Source organism: Ceratotherium simum, chromosome 1 (assembly GCF_057802395.1).
Source record: "Ceratotherium simum simum isolate JZ-2026a chromosome 1, ASM5780239v1, whole genome shotgun sequence".
Lineage (NCBI taxonomy): Eukaryota > Metazoa > Chordata > Mammalia > Perissodactyla > Rhinocerotidae > Ceratotherium > Ceratotherium simum.
In genome coordinates, this window is record NC_141900.1 from 33,264,423 (window position 1) to 33,286,486 (window position 22,064).

General features: G+C 35.9%; 1 protein-coding gene across 9 annotated transcripts in view; it reads right to left on the reverse strand.

The window, feature by feature from the left end:
• The window catches only part of SLC25A40 (solute carrier family 25 member 40), a 78,464-nt gene that overhangs the window by 36,779 nt on the left and 19,621 nt on the right, over positions 1-22,064 (reverse strand). For all 9 annotated transcript variants that reach the window (XR_015556133.1, XM_087448186.1, XM_087448252.1 and 6 more), the window contains exons 2-8: positions 17,571-17,639; positions 16,049-16,169; positions 14,900-14,959; positions 13,195-13,301; positions 3,549-3,616; positions 1,502-1,626; positions 401-574 (exon numbers count right to left, since the gene is read on the reverse strand). Coding sequence is in view for 8 of the 9 variants with exons in the window: in XM_087448186.1 (XP_087304312.1) it covers positions 401-574; positions 1,502-1,626; positions 3,549-3,616; positions 13,195-13,301; positions 14,900-14,959; positions 16,049-16,145 (631 nt within the window). In the remaining variant the exon portion in view is untranslated. The remainder of the gene's footprint in view (positions 1-400; positions 575-1,501; positions 1,627-3,548; positions 3,617-13,194; positions 13,302-14,899; positions 14,960-16,048; positions 16,170-17,570; positions 17,640-22,064) is intronic.

Here is a 22,064-nt window from a genome sequence, read left to right on the forward strand (position 1 = left end):
TGAAAAACGTAGGAGTCAATATAATTCACAGGTGGTTTTAAATGTATTTTATGATATTTTGATTTACAGTAGTTTACTTACCCTACTATTATGACCTGTTTAGAATAATGTTAAAGGCAATTTGCATTATCTAAATATGAATACAATATTTACCAATTAATGTTTAAAAAGAAAGTAAACACAAGGAGAAAAGAACATCAGGCTTGAATTAGGAACTACTCATTCAATAAAGGCTCATGAAGATCTGAGAGCCCAACACTGAACTAGGAGTTTGTGGTCACTAAAGAAGATAACTTACATTTAGCTTTGAAAGGTTTAAAATTTAGTTGATTTAAAAGTAATATATAAATAATACAAAGTTACCTAAAATTTAGCAGATAACTAATAAGGTAAATCTTACCTGAGAATGGTACATCTCTAAGAACAGTAGGAGCCCAGCCCCTCCAAAGGGAAATCCAACCATCTTCAGACACTTTCTTGCTGACAAATTGATGCAGTTCCTCGTAAGAAAACTTCTTAGATTGCATCTTGGTTCTAATCAATTCTAATGGACTTATCACAGTTACTGCACCAACTAAAACAAACAGGCAAATATAAGATAACAAAAACAAAGCCATGTACCATGCAAACACGTATGCAAAAATTAATATTTCATGCATTTTATATTTTAAACTTTTATTCTGAAATGTCTGCAAACCTTAAAATCAAATATCTACTGATGCCAACATATTGCTGCAGATTTTTTTTCCTGGTAAAGGTATTTCTTAAAAGTCTGTTTTCGGGCTGGCCCGGTGGCAGAGTGGTTAAGTTCGTGCACTATGCTTCGGCAGCCTGGGGTTCACGGGTTCGGATCCCAGGCACGGACCTATGCACCACTTATCAAGCCATGCTGTGGTGGGATCCCATATAAAGTAGAGTAGGATGGGCATGGATGTTAGCCCAGGGCCAGTCTTCCTCAGCAAAAAGAGGAGGATTGGCACGAATGTTAGCTCAAGGCCGATCTTCCTCACAAACAAACAAACAAACAAACAAAGTCTGCTTTCATATACCTTACTTTTTCTGGTTTCAAGTCTTTTAAGAGCAGTTCCAGAAATACTACACATCAACTAGGTCTATTATAAAACCTCACTCTCACTGCACAGAGAAAAATGTCCTTCTGCACAGAGGCAAATTAAACTCTAAATCCCAAAGTCTAAAAGAAAAATGATGCAGGACCTTGGCATCAATTTGACATCAGTCTGATGTCATCCTAAAATCTAAAGCCTAAAACCTCGAATCTAAAATCTCTGTCTAAGATTCAGCTGATCCCATCTCATTCTGATGGCAATCATCCTACCATATGGCTTCTCAAGCACAGATATTAACAAATTAGTACAAACTACAATGCAAAATACTTCTTACACCAATACTCTGTATTTTATACAAATTCTCTGTGAATGTCAATTTTAAAAGAAGCTCTAAACAGAAATCAAAATGAAAATATAGCAAATTGACTACTTACCTCTGGCCACAATTCCAGCAACAATTGGTATGCAGCTTTTATTTTCTCCTAACTTAGATTTCAGAAGAGCAGTTAATTGATCGTAGCAGGTAAAATAAATAACTGTGGCAGGAACTGCCATCACTCTGTTAGAAACATACAAACAAAACAATTTGTACAAAACTATCAAACGGCTTAAACATATTCTTAAAGTACTATTAAATATAAGCTAAAATACATATTTTGTATAAGTTGAAAACCACAACAAATCAGCCCATGAGATCAAGTTTTCTTTTATTTTAAAAATTATTAGTGTTTAACTTAGTAGGCAACAAAAAGATGTAAAGTAGATATCTGCCCTCCAGAAGTTTACATTCTAGTTGTAAAGATAAGTTACAGAGCACTCAGTCAGGTCATAAATAGGATAAGACAAATGAGGACACATCTCTATCTCTTTGACTTGTTCTGTTTCTGGTCTCCCAAATCTTCCTTCCCAATTACATTTACCATAACATGAAAATCACTTAAAAAGTACAAAATCAACTGTAAAATACTTCTGAACTATGGGCCATATAGCATACTGCTTATAACTGGAAATAAATTACAATTAACATCACTGAAATTATATATAATAGTTTTGAGGAAATTTCAGTGACATATTTTTTCAAATGAAAATATCCAAAGGAAATTATTAAACACAAAGTTGCAGGCACTGTCATGTCATAAATATTAATGCAACAAGAAACCAGTCTATGTTTATGGTCTAATAAAGGACATTCACAGACCATACTTTGGAATGCCTAATGTTCTCTAGTGAAGTTTGACGATGAGAATTTAGGAATAGGATTGAGTGCTAGTTTTGAATCTTCCACTAACTTTATAACTTTAAAATATATGCCTCAAAGTTGACTAATTTGCTCCATAAAAAGATAAATTAGAAACGGGCCGGCCCTGTGGCTTGGTGGTTAAGTGCGCGCGCTGCAATGCTGGTGGCCCGGGTTCGGATCCCGGGTGCGCATCGAGGCACCACTTCTCCGTCCATCCTGAGGCCGAGTCCCACATACAGCAACTAGAAGGATGTGCAGCTATGACATACAACTATCTACTGGGGCTTTGGGGGGAAAAAATAAAATAAATAAAATCTTTAAAAAAAAAAAAAAAAAAAGATAAATTAGAAAGAAACGAGGCAGAGAAAGGAAAGGTATTTGTTGAGATTCTTACATTCAGCCTTACTAGTTTGTCATATTAATTCATATAATAGCTAGTTAGTAGAGAATTAAAATTATCTGGAAAAGGGAAAGTATACAAATCACAATCTTTCTCATTATTTTAGTAAAATAAAAAGTCAAATGCACACCAAATTCTTAACTTCTAAAACATAAAAAAAAAAAAAATAATTGTGCTCTAAAGACTTAACACATCTTCTATATCTTTAGGAGGGCCTAGTTACACGCTTGACCTTTGGCCAGCTCCAAGGAATTTAGCCCTTAGAATATTCCCTATAATAAAGGTTTTTTGCATGTCTGGAGCACTAAACCAACTTGTCTAGGTTTATTTGTGCAAATGATTTGATTTTTGGTAAACATCTGCTTTCCTTTTGGAGGTTTGGAGTTTTGGTAATCACTGCTGGTCACAAAGACAGAATGTGCCTATGTCATCAAACACCAATAAAAGCCCTAGACCCTGAAATCCAAGTGCATTTTGAGGTAGAAACACTGTACATGCTACCATAGTTTAAGGCTGGAAGAATAAGCATGTCCTATGTGATGTCACAAGGCAGGACTCTCATGAAGCCTATGCCTAGTCAACTTCCGTTGTGTCTTTTTCCCTTACTGATCTTTTGCATCTTCTTGCTCTAATACACCACAGACATGAGTATAACCTTCTTTAGGTCCTGTGAGTCCTTCCAGCAAACCATCAAATGTGTGGGTGGTTGCGAAACTCACAAAACAATGCTTTAGAAAATGAAAAAGTTCTAATATGAAAAATGCACGATTTTGTCCAACCATGCTGATTACAAGGCAAAACAACCATCATTTAGTAAGAAAAATATTAAATTTCAACTTACAAGGTAGGAGGAAGGCCACTCCACAGGGATTTAATGCCCTCATTTCGAATGATTTTCAAAAAGGCATCCTAAAATTATAATAGAAGAAAGTAGTCAAAAATATACACCAGAACCTGATGTACAAAAAATTTAGTGATAATTGATAATTTGATTCTTTCAAGCAATTATTTCTAAAATATGAGCTTCTCAGATTTATGTATGTTCATTCTTTAAAAAAAAAAGGAATTTTCCTCAACTTTCAAACACAAGTAAAGCATTTTTGGATATTACTTTCTGTTTAAAGAATAAAATCTGTACTGCACAACTTTGGACTGTTCTACTTAGGTCTTAGAAACCAAGTTTTTCAAAGATTATTATAAAAAGGAAGTGGAATAATGGCAGAGAATTGGTTAGATAACTCTCCTAATTATGAAATCTGAGAAAATATTATTTAAACTCAGTATTTGAAATCTCTGGAGAGGAATCAAAAGCAGGCAGAAACTAGAGGGAGGTCTGCTGTTAAAAGACAAAGTACAGGGGCCAGCACCGTGGCATAGTGGTTAAGTTTACATGCTCTGCTTTGTGGGCCCAGAGTTGGCAGGTTCGGATCCCGGGCGTGGACCTATGCACCGCTCATCAAGCCATGCTGCGGCAGCATCCCGTATACAAAACAGAGGAAGAATAGCAACGGATGTTAGCTTAGGGCCAATCTTCCTCAAACACACACAAAAAAGACCAAGCACAATGAGTGAGATTTGCAAGTTTCCAGCTTTTTGCCTGTGGGAGTGGCAAAGACCAGCACATTTTCTTGCTTGAGATGGCAAATGCAGAGTTCAGGCTAGTAGAATACTCAGAAAGTTAGGGGAGAAATTCTGGAAAAGAATGCACTACAAAGGGATAAAGCCCCAATATTTGCATACAAAATCAGCCACAAAACTTGACTCACCACTAAATTATGCAATCCCAGGGGAAGACAGCAGGGTCCTGGCCAAAAAAAAGCGGCAGCTGAAAGCTGAGTAGAAATTTCAGCTGCAGCCCACCAAAGGGAAGCCTGAGTTTGGAGTTTGAATTCAGCCAAAATTAACTGCCTTCTAGAAAAAAATTGACTCTTCAGAAGAATATAAAGGATCCAGAGTCTTTACAATGCATCATTCATAATGTCCATTATCCAATCTAAATTCATTAGACACAAAAACAAGAAAATGAGGTCACACTCCAAGAAAAAGTAATCAACAGAAACAACACTGAGATGATTCAGATGATGCAATTAGCAGACAAGATCTCTAATGCAGCTATTATAAATATGTTCAAGAGCTTAAAAGATGATATATGAATAATGAAAGAACAAATTTGGAATTTCAGCAAGAAAATAGTTACTATAAAAAATAGCCAAATGAAAATTCTATACCCAAAATAAAGAATTCACTAAGTGGGCTTTAACAGCAGAATGGAGATAGCAGAGAAAGAGTCACTGAACTTGAAGATAGACATTATTCATTCTGAAGAAGGGAGAGAAAAAGAATGAAGAAAAATGAACCAAGAGGCTCAGAGACCTGAGGGGAAATATCAAGTGTATAATACAGGTTTATTTGGAGTCATAGAAGAAAGGAAACAGAATGGGACAGGAAATTACCTGATGAAATCATGGCAAAAAACCTCCCAAATTAGTGAAAGGTATCAATTTACACAGCCCAAAATCTCAAAAAATCCCAAGTAGAATAAAAACAATGAAAACAAACAAAAAAAAGAAAAATGACAAAATACATTTAGAGAAAGGATGATACAAATGAAAGCTAACTTCTCATCAGACACATGGGAGGCCAAAAGACAATGTAACAACATATTTAAGGTGCTGAAAAAAAATTAAGCCAGAATTCTATAAGCAGCCAAAATATGCTTCAAGAACGCTCAAAAACATCTCAGATAAATGAAAAATGAGAGAATACGTTGCCAAAATACCTGCACTAAAGAAATGCTGAAAAAAGTTTCCTCAGAATGTGGGGCCATGATGCCAAACAGTAACTATGATCTTCAAAAAGGAAGGAAGTACAGGAGAAATGGTAAATACATGGGTACATATAAAACATATTTTCCCCCTTTCTCCTTTTAACTACTTTAAAAGACGTAAGACTATTTAAATCAGAAATTAGAACACTGAATTGTGAAATTTATAATGTACAAAGATGTACTATACACGAACCAATACCACAAAGGACGAGGAGGGAGGGAGTGGTTTCAAGAACTGTGTGGGATTTGAGATTTTACCCTACTTGCAAGTTAACCAGTTAGCCTGCCTCGGTCTCATGAGAGCTGGTAGACAAGAATCTCTGGGGTAAGACATGAAGGACAGTTTATTACATACAGCAACAGCAGTGGCCAGAGTATCACATTTTTGTGCCAATTCCCTGAGCCCCAATTTCCACAGTGCAATGTGAAGAAGGCTAGGTGACATCTGAACACACAGTGGATGGTACTACAGGAGAGGAAATCTGAGCCTAGGGAACCCAAATCCTTTATAAAGGGCAGTAAGGATGCCTTCCCCTGGCTCTAGAGGGAAACACTGTATCTTTCAAGGTTGTTCACTATAAACACCCTTGAAAAGATGGTCAGAAACAAAAGGCAGTCAGTACCTTGCTCACAAAATGTACAGAAATGTGAAACACCTTTGAAGAACTGTCTCCCTCAAAATGACAATAGAGGAATCGATGTAATATTATTACAATTCAACTAATCAAAAAGAAGGCATGAAAAGAGGAAAAAAAAAACAAAAACAGAGGGAGCAAATAGAAAAAAAAGACAAAGATGGTACACTAACACTTACCATATTAAGAATTACATTAAAGGTAAGGACTAAATATTCCAATTAAAAGTCAGCAATGGTTGGGGCCGGCCCGGTGGCGCAAGCGGTGAAGTGTGCGTGCTCCGCTGTGGCGGCCCGGGGTTTGCCGGTTTGGATCCCGGGCGTGCACTGATGCACCGCTTGGCGGGCCACACTGTGGCGGCATCCCATACAAAGTGGAGGAAGATGGGCATAGATGTTAGCCCAGGGCCAGTCTTCCTCGGCAAAAAAAAAAGAGGAGGATTGGCAGATGTTAGCGCAGGGTTGATCTTCCTCACAAAAAAAAAAAAAAAAAAAAAGTCAGCAATTGTCAGAAAAGGTAAAAAAACAAGCCCTAACTATGTGTTGTCTCTGAGTAAAAGAATGGAAAAAGATATACCACATAAACAGAAAGCTGGAGTAGCTATACTACTATCAGACAAAAGACTTCAAGATAATGAATATTACCAGGGATAAAGAAAGCATTCCATTATAATAAAAATATATCACAAAAACATATGAAGTATAATCGTGTATGTCCCTAATAACGGCTTCAAAACCCAGGACGCAAACCAGACAGAACTAAAAAAGAAAACAGACAAATGTTCAACTATAATTGAAGATTTTTACATCTTCTATCAGTGAATGAGAGAACAATTAAAACAAAAAGTCAGTAAGACTTTAGAAGATCTAAATGAAACATCAGTCACTCCGACCTAATAGTTTATAGACCACTATACCCAACAATTACAGAATATAGATCTTAAAGTGCATATAAAAATGTTCACCAAGACAGATCATATGTTGCGCCATTCAACAAGACTTAATAAATTTCAACAATCTGAAAACGTACAGAGTACTTCCTCTGACCGCACTGGAATTAAATTAGGAATCAGGAACAATAAGATATTTAGAAAAAATTCTATTATTGGGAAACTAAATATTATACTTCTAAATAATCCAAGGCAAAAAAAATAAATTACAGGGGAAATCAGAAAATATTTCAACTGACTGATAATGAAAACACAACTTCAAAATTTGTGGGATACAGCTAATTTAGTAGTTTGAAGGAAATCTACAGTTTTAAATGCTTAGTTGAGTCAAGAAGGATGCTTAAAATCAATAATCCCTGTTTCCACCTAAGGAAGTAGAAGAGAACGACCAAAATAAACCCAAAGAACAATTCTGCTTTCTGCTCCTGCATGTGAAGAGCTTGTAAGTTGTCACTCCCTTCCTCACAACAAGAAAAAAGCTGAACAAACTGAAAAATCAACAACTCTTCTTAGATTCATCAGAGACTTGAGATCACAGGGTAAAGTGCCACCCTGAAAACTGAAGAGACAAGGTCCAATAGAGACTCACAGCTTACTAGAGTAGACACCCGCAGTTGGAACCAATATCAATGGGAACACTGTAAACTATAACTGACAAATTGCTGGAAGCTCAGTGTAGACTAACTTGAGAATCAAAAACTGAGGTGCCTATTGTAGGCGGGTCCCTACACACTTTCATGATTTTTAGTTCCATGAGCCCTACCAAAGTTTCACTGTGAAGATCAAAGAAAAATCCCCTCTTGCTTCAAGCAGGGGAAGGGGCAAAGTAACCACTTGGAAATATATCCAAAATCTCTGTTCTCCTTAACAAAGCCTATACTCAAGGGAAACTATTTTACCAGAGCCTAAACCACTGGGTTTTACCAAAACCTAACCAGCTTGGGGTAATGGAAACAACCAACTCATGCTCATTAAAAGACTATAGATGGGGCCGGCCCAGTGGCGTAATAGTTAAGTTCACGTACTCCACTTTCGCAGCCGGAGGTTCTCGAGTTCTGATCCCGAGCGCAGACCTACACACCACTTATCAAGCCATGCTGTGGCAGGTGTCCCACATGTAAAGTAGAGGAAGATGGGCATGGATGTCAGCCCAGGGCCAATCCTCCTCAGCAAAAAGAGGAGGATTGGCAACAGATGTTAGCTCAGGGCTAATCTTCCTCAGCAAAAAAAAAAAAAAAAAAAAAAAGGACTATAGAAAGTTTCCCTTCTTCCACATCTTACCACCACCACAACAGGGCTCCTGTAAAACAAGAGAGGATCAGAGCCAAAAGAACTGAAGCTCAGGCCGGCCCCATGGCTTAGCGGTTAAGTGCACGTGCTCCGCTACTGGTGGCCGCGGTTCGGATCCCAGGCGTGCACTGACGCACCGCTTGTCCGGCCATGCTGAGGCTGCGTCCCACATACAGCAACTAGAAGGATGTGCAGCTGTGACATACAACTATCTACTGGGGCTTTGGGGTGGGGGGAAGGAGGAGGATTGGCAATAGATGTTAGCTCAGAGCCGGTCTTCCTCAGCAAAAAGAGGAAGATTAGCATGGATGTTAGCTCAGGGTTGATCTTCCTCACAAAAAAAAAAAAAAAAGGAACTGAAGCCTCAGACTCTGAGGAGTCTCCAGGAAAATCCAAAGACAATAGGCAAGACAAACACTAGGACACTAGAGGAAATTTTAGTTTCTGACAGAGCAGCAACAAGCAGTAAGCATAGCCTAACTTCTAGCCAGACAAACATAAAACCTCCCATTAAAGATCTATCTACCTCAGTTTCTTTTACCTAATACATCATGTCTGGTTTTCAACAAAAGAATTACAAAGCATGCTAAAAGGTAAAAAACACGGTCTGAAGAGACAAAGCAAGCACCAAAACCAGACTCAGAGATGGCACAGATTTTGGAATTATCACACTGGGAATTTAAAATAACTATGATGAATATGCTAAGGGTTCTAATGGTAGTGTCAGGAGAGGAGTAGTGTAGAGTCAGGACTTTCACCATCACCCAACAGCAACGAGCTCACCCTGCCAGTGTCAGCGGAAACCACAAAGGGAGCCAGAACTCCCATCCCTATCGTCTCAGTCTGTTTGAGCTGCTATAACACAATACGACAGACAAGCTAGCTTATAAACAATAGAAATTCATTTCTCACAGTTGTGGAGGTGGTAAGTCCAAAAGAGGGTGCCAGCAAGGTCAGGTGAGGGCCCTCTTCTGGGGCACAGCCTTCTCATTGTATCCTCACATGGTGGAAGGGGCAAGAGAGCTCTCCGGAGCCTCTTTTATAAGGGCATCAATCTCATTCATAAGGCCTCTGCCCTCATGATTTAATCACCTCCCAAAGCGCCCACCTACTAATACCAGCACATCAGGCCTTAGGATTTCAATAGGAATTTGAGGGTAGGAAGACACAAACATTCAGACCATAGCACCTATCCAACAGTAAAGAGGTCCTCCCCCACAGTGTGTGTCAATGGAGGCTGAGTGGGCAACTGGTCAAAAATCATCTGTCATTCTGAGAACCAAAAAGATGTCAAACTGAACAAAAAGAGACAATAAATAGACACCAACACTGAGAGACTAGAATTATCTATAAGGTTTTAAAGGTAAGATAAGGTTTTAAAACAGTCAACATAAAAATCATTGCATGATCATGTATAAACATGTCTGAAACAAATGAAAAACTAGAAAGCCTCAGCAAAGAAACATAAACACAAAAACCCTATAGATCAAAATGGAATTCTAAAAAATGTTTAAGTAATACATAAGAAGGCAGGAAAAATTAAACAGAAAGAGAAAACAAAAAGTAAAATGGCAGGCTTAAGCTCTAACATAGCTGTAATTTCATTAAATATAGTTTAAATACATCAATTAAAAGATGAAAATTGATAGAGTGATTTAAAAAACATGACTATTATACGCTTTCTACAAGAAACTTCTACTATAATGACATAGGCAGGTTGAAAATGGATTGGAAGACTGAACAGAGTAAAGATGTCATTTCTCCCCCAAATCATTATACAGGTTTAACACAATTCCTATAAAATCTCAGCAGGATTTTTTGTAGATATAAACAAGACTAAAATTCTAAAATTTATATGGAAAGACAAAGGAACTTTAGGAATAGCTAAAACAACTTTGAAAAAGAAAAATAAGAATAAAGTGGGAGGAATCAGTCTACCTGATTTCAGGACTTATTCTACAGCTTTAGTAATTAAGACTGTGGAACAGATACAGGTAACAGACAAATTGATAAACTGAACAGAATAAAGAATCCAGAAATCTACACATTATGCCCAACTGATTTTTGACACAGGTGCTTAATGGAGGAAAGACAGCCTTTTCAGTAACTGCAACTGGACATCCATAGGCAAAAACAATAAATAACTAAAAATAGAGCACGGACTTAAACGTAAAATGTAAAGCCATAACTTTTAGGGAAAAAAAATAGGAGAAAATCTTTAGGTCTAAGGTAAGTAGAGAGTTGTTAGACTTGACACCAAAAGCATGATCTACACAGAAAAAAAACTGATAAATTGAACTTCATCAAAATTAAAAACTTTTACTCCATGCAAGACCTTATTTAAGAGGATGAAAAGACAAATTAGAGAGTGGGAAAAAATATTTGAAACCACACATTCAACAGAGGACTAATATCTAGATTATATAAAGAGCTCTCAAAACTCAACAGTAAACATACAAACAGTTCAATTAGAAAATGGGCAAAAGACATGAAAAGCCATTTCACTGAAGATATACTGATGGCTAATAAGCACATGAAAAGATGTTCAACATCATTAGCCACTAGGGAAATGCAAATTAAAACCACGATGAGATAACACTGCACACCTATCATAATTGCTAAAATAAAAAATAGTGACGACACCAAATGCTAGTGAGGATGTAGAGAAATTAGATCAGACAGACATTGCTGCTGAGAATGTAAAATGGTACCACCAGCCTAGAAAACACTCTGGCAATTTCTTAAACCCTAAACATGCAACTACCATAAGACCCAGCAACTGCACTTCTGAGCATTTATCCCAGGAAGACTTACAGTGATATTGTGATTTATAATAAGAAATATATGGGCCGGCCCCGTGGCTTAGTGGTTAGGTGCGCACGCTCCGATGCTGGCAGCCCGGGTTCGGGTCCCAGGCGCGCACCGCTTCTCCGGCCATGCTGAGGCCGCGTCCCACGTGCAGCAACTAGAAGGATGTGCAGCTATGACATACAACTATCTACTGGGGCTTTGGGGGGAAAATAAATAAGTAAATAAAATCTTAAAAAAAAAAAAAAAAGAAATATACATCTCAGTCTTCATCCATGGGTCCTGGCACACAGCTCCTAAAACCCTTATAATTTCCTAAGTGATAAAGAGTAATGGAAGCACCTTTGGTTATAATATTTGGGTTTTTTGTCCTTAGTCCTGAAATAGCTCTCGAGGATAAAGGTAAAAGGAGTGTCTTTTGTTATTCATAACAAGCCGTTTTTCAACCACACCTGAGTTTATGTTAATGAGGTGATTTTTGGAAAGCCCCTAGATAACCACAAGATGGGGGATGGCTGCCAGGGGAACCAACCAAGTGATTAGAAGGTTGGAACCTTCAGTCCTACCCCCTCGTCCAACCCCACTCTCAAACCTCAGGGTCTCTGGGGAGGGGAGAGGGACTGAAGGTCAAATTAATCACCAACGGCCAATGATTTAATCAACCACACCCACATAATAAATCCTCCATAAAAATTCCCAAAGTATGGAGTTTGGAAGCTTCTAGGTTGGTGAACACACGGAGGTACTGGGAGGGTGATACACCTGGAGAGGGCATGGAAGCTCCACACTCCTTCCCCCAAGCCTTGCCCTATGCATCTCTTCTATCTGGCTGTATCCTTTCATAATAAACTGGTAATCTACTAAGCAAACCGTTTTCCTGAGTTCTGTGAGCCATTCCAGCAAATTATCGAACTCAAAGAGGGGGTTGTGGGAACGTGCAATTTATAGCCAGTCAGTCAGAAACATAGGTGACAACCCAGAGTTGTGATTGATATCTAAAGTGGGAGCAGTCTTGTGGGACTGAGCCCATAACCTGTGGTATCTGACGCCAACTCCAAGTAGATAGTGTCAGAATTGAGTTAAATTGTAGGATATCTAGTTGGTGTCCACTGATAGTTGGAAAACGGCTTGGTGGGGGAAAAAACCCACATTATCTGTTTCAGAAGTACTGTAAGTAGAGTGTTCAGAGAGAAAAACAGTGAGCAGTTTTTTGTTATACTTACTTTCACACAAAAACCTTTGAATGAATGTATGTAGCAGCTTTATTCAGAATAGCCAAAACCCAGAAACAACCCAGAAAACAAACTGCAGTACATCCATACCATGGAATGCTACTGAGCAATGAAAAGGAACACACTACTTATGCATGCAACAACTTGGATGAATCTCCAGATAATTATGTTAAGTGAAAAGTGCCAATCACAAAATGTTATGATTCCATTTATATAACATTCTTGAAATGACAAAATTATATAAATGGAGAACAGATTGGTGGTTGCCAGGAGTTAAGGAGTGGGTAAGAGAAATGGGTGTGGCTATAAAAGGGCAACAGGAAGGATCCTTGAGGTGATGGAACTGTTCTGTATCTTAACTGTATCAATGTCAATATCCTGGTTGTGATATTGTACTTGTCTCGTAAGATGTTACCACTGGGGGAAACTGGGAAAAGGGTACATGGGATCTGTCTGTATATTTTTCTTAAAATTGCATATGGTCTACAATTATCTCAAAATAAAGTTTAATTTTAAAAAATCTACTCCCTTTTTTCTTTCTACATAAAAAAGCATAAGTGAAAAGAAAATTAACAAAGAGTTAAAAGCAAAAAAGTGCTTCCCTTCTCCCACTTCAATATCTACCTTTTAACTGGGTACGTGTGCTAACTACATGATGGACTTCTTACTCTCCTGCCTTTGGAAAATCTTTCATACACAAGATTAAGCATAAAAATAGAAAACACATTGTGATATAATCTCCTTACCAATGTTCCCTGGAAACGTCCTGGCTTCTTATACCATGCTTTGTTGCCTTCCTCTTCACAGACACATAGATGATCCATAAGTCCATTACTATATAGAAAACATTTTCCTAACAAAGAAGATTCCAACAGTCAACAATTACTTCACACAACTGTATTATTTTTACAGATGAACAAACTGAAAGTACGATGAACAGACTAGAAAATTATGAGAAGAGATATAACCTTGTCTTCACCTTTTAAGATGAAATATACATAATTTGATTTGCTTAATGACATAGCACTAGGCTCTAAACTCACAGTGGTGAAAAACAATTGAGTAAATTAGTGGATTTTATGTTTTCAAACTGTAGTAAGCAAATGCACACACACAGAAATAAATTCTTTTAGGTTTTCTGAGGGATTAGGGAAGGAAGATAAAAGAGGAAAAGCTGTTTTGAAAAGTGAACAAGGGTGTACGTCTTCTCTATTTGACCAGAAGAAAACTCTGTGGTATACAAGAGAAATTCAGACAAAAATATATTATGAAATCTAATGTATATCTGCAAGTTGCTAAGAGAGATCTTGAAAATTCTCATTGCAAGAAAAATATTTTAACTATGTGAGGTGATGTTGACTAAACTTATTGTGGCAATCATTTTGCAGTATACACATAATGATTATATTGATTTGATATATGTATATGTATACACCTAAAACTAATACAATGTTATATGTCAATTATACATTAATTGAAAAAACAGATTATGAAGAACAAATACTCTTCTCAATCAATGTAAATAATGCTATGCTTGGACCCTTTCTCTGTTATTTACGTTGCTCAATCTAGACATTTGTCAGCTTCCACCTAATTTACTACAACTTTCTAATACCAACTCCTTTCCATTATTGGACTCACTCTCGCTACCAAAACTTTCTTCTCTGTTCAACCATATACAATTCTGTGAGTTTCATAATACATAAGTCTAAATGCCTCCTTCTGCTTCTAAGGCTTTCTTTAACGTATAGGAAACTACCTTACTTTTTAGTTTCTTCCTACAATCCATCTATGCATTCATTCATCTGAAATATGCTTGTTGTTCATTCCACTTCACTGCTATGCATTCAACAGAGTGGCATTTATGTCTGAGCCAACTTTCTCACAGTCCAAACAGTCTGTTTTCTGCTATTTTAATATGTTTGAAATGCTATTATCTTTACAAAGCTGTAAAAGATTGACCAAGGAATTGCCATTTTTCCCCTCTAATTAAAAAGTATAACTACTCTTCTTAAATTCCACATAAACTGTACTGTCCAGCAATCGCTGAAGCTGCCTGATAAAATAATGAATTTCCTATCACTGTATTCAAGCAACATTTGGAAGACTGTTGGATGAATGTTCTAGGATGGGCACAGCTCTTGGGCGAAGAAGGAAGCTAGATCCTAAGTTCCCTTACAAGTATAATTCTGAGGCATATATTCAAACATAAAATCGTCCTCTGCTTTAATTAGCTAGTTCATAAAAGTGTTATATGTGTTATACATATATATTTGTTTTCCGCCTAGACCTCATTATACACAACAAAGTGAGGAAGAAATGTTTCTGCATGAGGATAAAGAGGCATCAATTTTTAAAAAGTGACAAAAAGACACTATTATTCAAATAAAAATGAATGCAGTAACATCTAAACATCTAACATAACAGTTTCAGGATAACTAGTACCCATACCTTTGTAAAATGGGTTGTTTTGGGCTTGAAGTCGAATTTTAACAACATCAAGGGGTGTCACTATGAAGATAAACAAATTTCAGTTAACAAGTGATACCTGTAAATTACACAGATATTTGTCCAAAGAACACAAAATACATGGATTCATACCTTTCCTCATGACTACATAATGGGTAAGATTATCTTAAAGTGGTTGTGAATATAACATTCTAATTTTTTGCCTTTGAATTTTGTTTAAAGAGGACCAAAGAGAAGACAATGTAATTACTTCTCCTATGAGTCCTAAACTGTCATTTATAATATTTCTACAACTATAATTCCATTAACATTAAAACTAAAATACTAGTATTTATAAGAAAACACGTTCTCTAAGGTAAAGAATAAAAGTTCCAAAAGTCTATTTAAATATTTGAGAATAACTCTGTACTATAAGTAATCAATAATCAAACAAGATTAGTCTTCCTAATCTGTTAAATTCACCTGCATCAAATAAAAACTATAGATAATGCAAATTTAAGTAAGCTAGCCATAAATCTTTTACCATCATGTTGTGTTATTCCACTTAGGAACAGCACAACAAAGCCAAATGCTTTTAATTTGCATGCTATATTTTATCCAAGTAGAAAAAATGCCAAATAGTGGTTCTAAGAAAATTTTTCCTCATCTGATAATGAGGTCACATTAGATGATCTTTAAGGTCTTTACTAACATTCTGACCTAAAGTAAGATACTACATCCTAAAGCAATTAGTTTATGTTTGTTCTAATCATCTATCTTATTTAAATAAACTAGCCAACTTAAAATCAGTAAAATGTTAAACTATCACCTATGTCATTTGGCTGTGTCTATAAGAAAACTGACTATAAAAAACAGAAAAATGTGGTCCTGAGAAATTTAGGAAATTCACTGTTAACACAAGCAAAGTAAAACATAATTTGTATTTGTTGCTACTATAAGGTACCCAGATTCTGTTAATATTTTATTCCATCTTCTTGCATTCTATTTATAAAAAAGATAATAGAGTAATAAAAGTTTAATATCATAATATTTAATATTGATAGGGACCTCAAAGAACCTCACAGATAGTAAAACCCAATGGAATCACTGATTGATTGAGTTACATAATCTACATCAGTAACAGTATTTTACCCATTAGTGATGTCAGTACAGCTCCAGTACCAGAGGCAAGCATTTGTTGAAGAGGTGTCACTTTGATAATCTGTGATTCCCCTGCTTCAGGATCCATCTTGTTAACTAACAGAAGAAAAATCTGTTTAAAAAAAAAAAAAAAAAGCAAGAGGTAAAATAAAAGCTTAATGGAAAATGCCCTCAAAATTGACTGCTAAAAACTAAATAAACGACAAAAACAACAATCAGCATTAATATCAAAGCACATGTTGCTGACCACCATCAAAAGTAAATATATAAGTTCTATACACAAAGGCACTACACAACTGTCATTAACAGAACATGATCTCTGACTTTCCAAAAATGGTAATGTACTTCAGCTAAGCTGTGTGAGCAGCATCACATTTGTTAAGACAGTTAACAGAGCATTAAGAAAACAGAGTCTGGTCATATAAAATGAAAGCAGCTGACCAACAAGGCTCAGAATCTGTGAATTTAGCCTCATGAGAACTACTCAGATACTCTAATCTAGTACAGAGTTATAAGCAAATATAGCACTATTTTTATTGCATAGCAAAAGTTGTTGCAAAGGTATAAAATCAAAACACATAACCTTCATAAGAAGTATTACCTTAGAAAAATTTGATGAGAAAAGCAATATATACTCTTTCTAAAAAGTCAGTTAATACAAAAAAAGTATAAAAATCACTTATAAACTTACTATTCAAAAACAACCACTGGCAACATACAGGCGTCATCTTTCCAAATGTCTATGTACACACAAACACATACATATGTATCTGTGTGTGTATATATACATTCATGCATGCACGCACACATGCACATTACATCTAACTAATCAAACATACATTCGTGTAACTGTGTACATGCATCTTTTTAGGAAAAAAATAGGTTAATACTATTTATATTGCTTAGTAGCCTGCTTGACACTTAAAAATACATTAGACATTGTGTCAAAAAAATAGATTTACATTATCATTTTTAATGCTTACACAGCTTTGAATTATATTTAATCAGTCTCATATGTTAGATATTTAGGTTACTGCCAATTTTTCATTGATTCATTCATTCATTTCATATACTCTCATATAAATATCTTTATACATACATCTTTTTGTAGTCTTCCTACAATTACCATAGCAGGACAAGTAAGACTTCTGGGCTAAACTAAAAACTTGAGATAAATTGCCAAAATGCTTTCCAGAAAGGTTAGACCAATTTATACTACCACTGGCAATATATGAGTTCCTATTAATCCACAACTTCCCCAAACTCTCTCTCACATTACATATCATTTATCTTTTCTGAACCATTTGAAAGTAGACTTCACCCATCATGTCCCTTCATCCTGAATAGCTCAGAATATTCTTAAATTATCACAGTACAATTATCAAATTGAGGAAACTTAATTTGGATAGTACTCTACAGTTCATATCCCAATTTTTTCAATTACCCCAATAGTGATCTTTATAAAAATGAACAGTAGGTTTACTGTTTCTTTGGGCTTTTATTATTTACCTACCTGGTTTAAGTCTTTTCCTCAACTCTATGCTCCAATATTTTACTGTTCGTAACATCAGTAGCTGAAAATCTGTAGTGAAAAAATAAAGTAATTGTCTTATCTTTTCACACAGAAAAGGGATAACAAGCCTAAAGGAAAGGAGTATGTAAAAAACTTTAAAACACAAGTCAACAAATATTTATTGAATGCTTTCTATTAAGCCCTTTGAGAAATATGAAGAACACTCCACAAATGCTAGTATCAGAGTTTATGAAAGTATTTTCACAAAAATTTCATATTATCCCAGTAAATATATTCTGCTTTAAAAACAAACAATTCTAGAACCCAAACATACTGATTAGTCTTAGTATCGTTAAGAGTCAACTAGATTTTGTGACACAAAATTAAGTATCCAGCATTATCTAGCAAGTACTTACTGGGAAAAAAGTTTAACCTGAATTTAAACAATCCTTTAGATCTAACTTCTGATTTATAGGAAATTCGGAGATTAAAATAACATGGTAAAGTGCATCACAAAATATGAGGTGTATTACTCCAGTCTATAGGACTGTCTTGGTTTCTTCCAACAAGTGAAAGGTGGGGAAAAAAGGTGGCAGGGGAAGGAGAATTGTTCTAGAATAAAGGAGTCTTATGAGAGTCACCAACCAAACGCATCCTGGTTCAAATAAGCAAATTTAAAAAGCCAGTCTGAGGGTAACTAAAGAAATCTGAACATGGGTCATACATTAGATAGTATTAAAAAATTATTGTTGATTTTGTTTGGTGAGATAATGGTATTGTGGTTATGCAGAAAGTGTCTTTCTTTTTTTTGAGAGATTCATACTGAAGTATTAAGGGCTAAAATGTTATGATAGCTGTAGTTTACAATTATTCAAAAAAAATACTAAAATGTTAATGATCTGTTAAATCTAGGTGATAAGTATGCCATAAATATTTCACTCCTGTATTTTTCTGTACATGAGAAAATATGTACAATAAAATTTTTTTAATTCTTGAAATTTACATACAATTTTCAAGTCTAAGAACATACTTCTAACATTCATTTATATGAACACAGTTCTTTTAAGTAGAAAAAGAATATACATATGCTAGAATACAGGCATACTCCTCCTCCTCCAGAAGACTAAAAGGCCTACAGTGCTTTATTTTGACACCCATCCCAGCAAAGTTAGCAACCTGAATACGTTCACCTGAAATTAAAGCCAGAAAAACTGATATATATATGTATATATTTCTAGCAATTATTTAGAGCATAAAGGAAAAAAATCCAGAAATTTAGATGTAACTTTTTAGAAGAATTAAGGTTATTGGACTTGTTATTATTTCTTAACATATATGTATTTTAGAAAAATAAGTGGTATATATAATCTCCTAAGATCATAACATGTATCTACTTACAATGAGATCTGAAAAATTAGTCTCCTTTTCAATCTATCTGAAAAATAATGTGGAAACATGGAGAAAATAACCACAGCTTTGGGAGTAGATGGAGAAAAAGTGGGAAATAATAATCTTAGTGGATTGTCTAGTACTCATAACGTATTCTCCAGTGCTTTAAATTCCCTATAGTCCTATCAACCTACTTATCTTTTTTCTTTGCATCTTTCCACTCTTCTATGTGGCAGTTACTGTTCCCTTTTCAGGGAGCACACGGACTAGTGAGACAGATGACTTGAACATTAATATCTTCCATAACTTAAGACGTCTCATAAAAAAACGTTCTGCAAGAATAGCTTCCTTCCTCACCTCTCTATGAAATTCCTCTTTTCTATACCTCTTCTGCATTCTGTACCCTATTTAAGTGAGTATTAATAATTTGCTATACCTCGCCAAGGTGGTCTTCAAGTATAAATGGCAAATATTTTCAAACATGAATAATCAATGAGCCCTTCTTGGGGGAAGAAATGAAAATTATTTAACGATAAAATCTACTCAACGAACTGATAATGGAGATGCTTTAATAAAAGGATTAAGGCAATATCCAAGTCAGAAGACAGTAAGTCAGTATATACTTAGTATCATCAGAAATTTTTTCAAATGTGTGTTAAATGCCATCTTGTTATAGTCTTGATTTATGTTCCCCTGATCAATGATGCTGAACATCTCTTCACATTTTTATTACCAGTATGTATTACCTCTTCTGTAATATGTCCATTTATATCTTTTGCCCATTTTTCTGCTGAGGCATTTATATTTTTCTTACTGGGTTGAGGAATCTTTTATTCTTAAGACAAATTATTTGTAGTTTTTATAGATTATATCTTCTCAGAGTCTATAATTTGTCTTTCCACTTTCTTTAAAACATCTTTTGATAAATCAAAGTTCTTAAATTTTTGTGGTAAAAAACATATAACATGAAATCTACCTTCTTTTTTTCTTTTTTCTTTTTGGTGAGGAAGATTGGCCCTGAGCTAGCACCTTTTGCCAATCTTCCCCTTTTTGCTTGAGGAAGATTGTCCCTGAGCTAACATGTGTGCCAATCTCCCTCTATTTTGTATATGGGATGCCGCCACAGCAAGGCTTGACGAGCAGTGTGTAGGTCCACACCTGGGATCCAAATCCATGAACCTCAGGCTGCTGAAGCAGAGTGCACAAACTTAACCAGTACGCCACCGGGCTGGTCCCTGAAATCTACCTTCTTAATAAATTTTTAAGTGTACAGTACAGCACTGTTAACTATACGTACATTGTTATACAGAAGATCTCTAGAACTTTTTCATCTTGCGTGACTGAGGCTCTATACCCATTAAATAGCAACTCTCTATTTCTCCCTCTCCCCAGGCCCTGGCAACCACCATCCTACCTTCTCACTCTAAGAGTTTGACTACTTTAGATACCTCATCTAAGTGGAAGCATGCAGTATTTCTTCTTCTGTGACTGGCGTGTATTGCACCCAACATAACGCCCTCAAAGCTCATCCACGTTGTAGCATATGATAGGATTTCCTTCTTTTATAAGGTTAAATACTACTCTATGGTGTGTGTGTGTGTGTGTATATATATATATATACACCACATTTTCCTTATTGTCTGTTGAAAGACATTTAGATTGTTTTACCTCTTGAATTCTGCATAATGCTGCAATGAACATGGGGGTGCAGACATCTCTTTGAGATCCTGATCTCAAATCTTTTGAGTAAATATCCAAAAGAAGGATTGCTAGGTCATATGGTTGTTCAATTTTAAATTTTTTGAAGAATCTCCATACTGTTTTCCATAGCAGCTACATCACTTTACAGTCCCACCAACAATGCACATGGTTTTATTTCTCCACATCCTCACCAGCAAATTTTTTTTTTTTTTTTGGTGAGGAAGATTGGCCCTCAGTTAATATCTGTGCCAATCTTCCTCTATTTTGTATGTGGGATGCTGCCACAGCATGGCTTGATGAGCGGTGTCTAAGTCCAGGCCTGGAATCCAAACCCACGAATCCTCAGCCACCAAAGGGGAGTGCTCGAACTTAACCACTACACCACTGGGCCAGCCACCCCCCCCCCTTTTTTTTGATAATGGCCATCATAACAGGCGTGAAGTAGCACCTTGTGATTTCAACTTGATTTGCCTGATGATTAGTGATGCTCAGTGTCTTTTCATATTCCTGTTGGCTATTTGTATGTCTTCTGTGGAAAAATGTCTATTAAAGTCCTTAACCCATTTTTTAATCAGGTTATTTCTTTGCTATTGAGTTGCAGGAGTTCCTCATATATTTCGGATTCTAATCTCTTAGATATATGGTTTGTAAATATTTTCTCTCATTCTGCAGACTGTCTTTTCACTCTGTTGATTGTTTTCTTCGCTGTAGAGAAGCTTTTGTGCTTGATGCAGTCCCACTGGTCTTCTGTTTTTATTGTCTGTGCTTTTGGTGTCATATTGCAAAAATCATTACCAAGATCAATGCTTTGAAGCTTTTCTCCTATGTTTTCATCTAGGAGTTTTATAATTGCAGGTTTTACATTTAAGTCTTTAAAACCCATTTTGAGTTGATTTTTGTGTATGGCGTAAGATAAGTTTCAAAATTCTTAATTTTGTAGCCAAATTTATTGATCTTTTCCTTTGTAGACAACACCTTTTTATCTCTTCTATAAGCGATCTTTCCCTACTTTCCCTACTCAAAAGTCCAAAACATATTTAGCTATTTTTCGCCCTAAAAGTTTTAAAGTTTTGCTATCAACAAATTTTAAGTCCTTCACGCAGAATTTTTTTAATAGCATGTGAAGTAGAGATTCAATTTCATCTTTTTCCATGTGATAATAGATAACTACTTTCTCCAGTTCCAATTACTAAATAATTCCTCCTTTCTCCTCTAAACTGACACATCACTTTGTCATAACTAAGTTCTATTTCTACGTGGAACTTTTTCGAGACTCTCTATTCTAATCTATTGGTCTACTTATCCATCCTTAAACCACACCACACTATATTACTGAGTCATAATAAGTCCTTATATTTGGTAGGGCAAGTCCACCCTTCCTGTTCCTCTTGTTCAGAAGTGTCC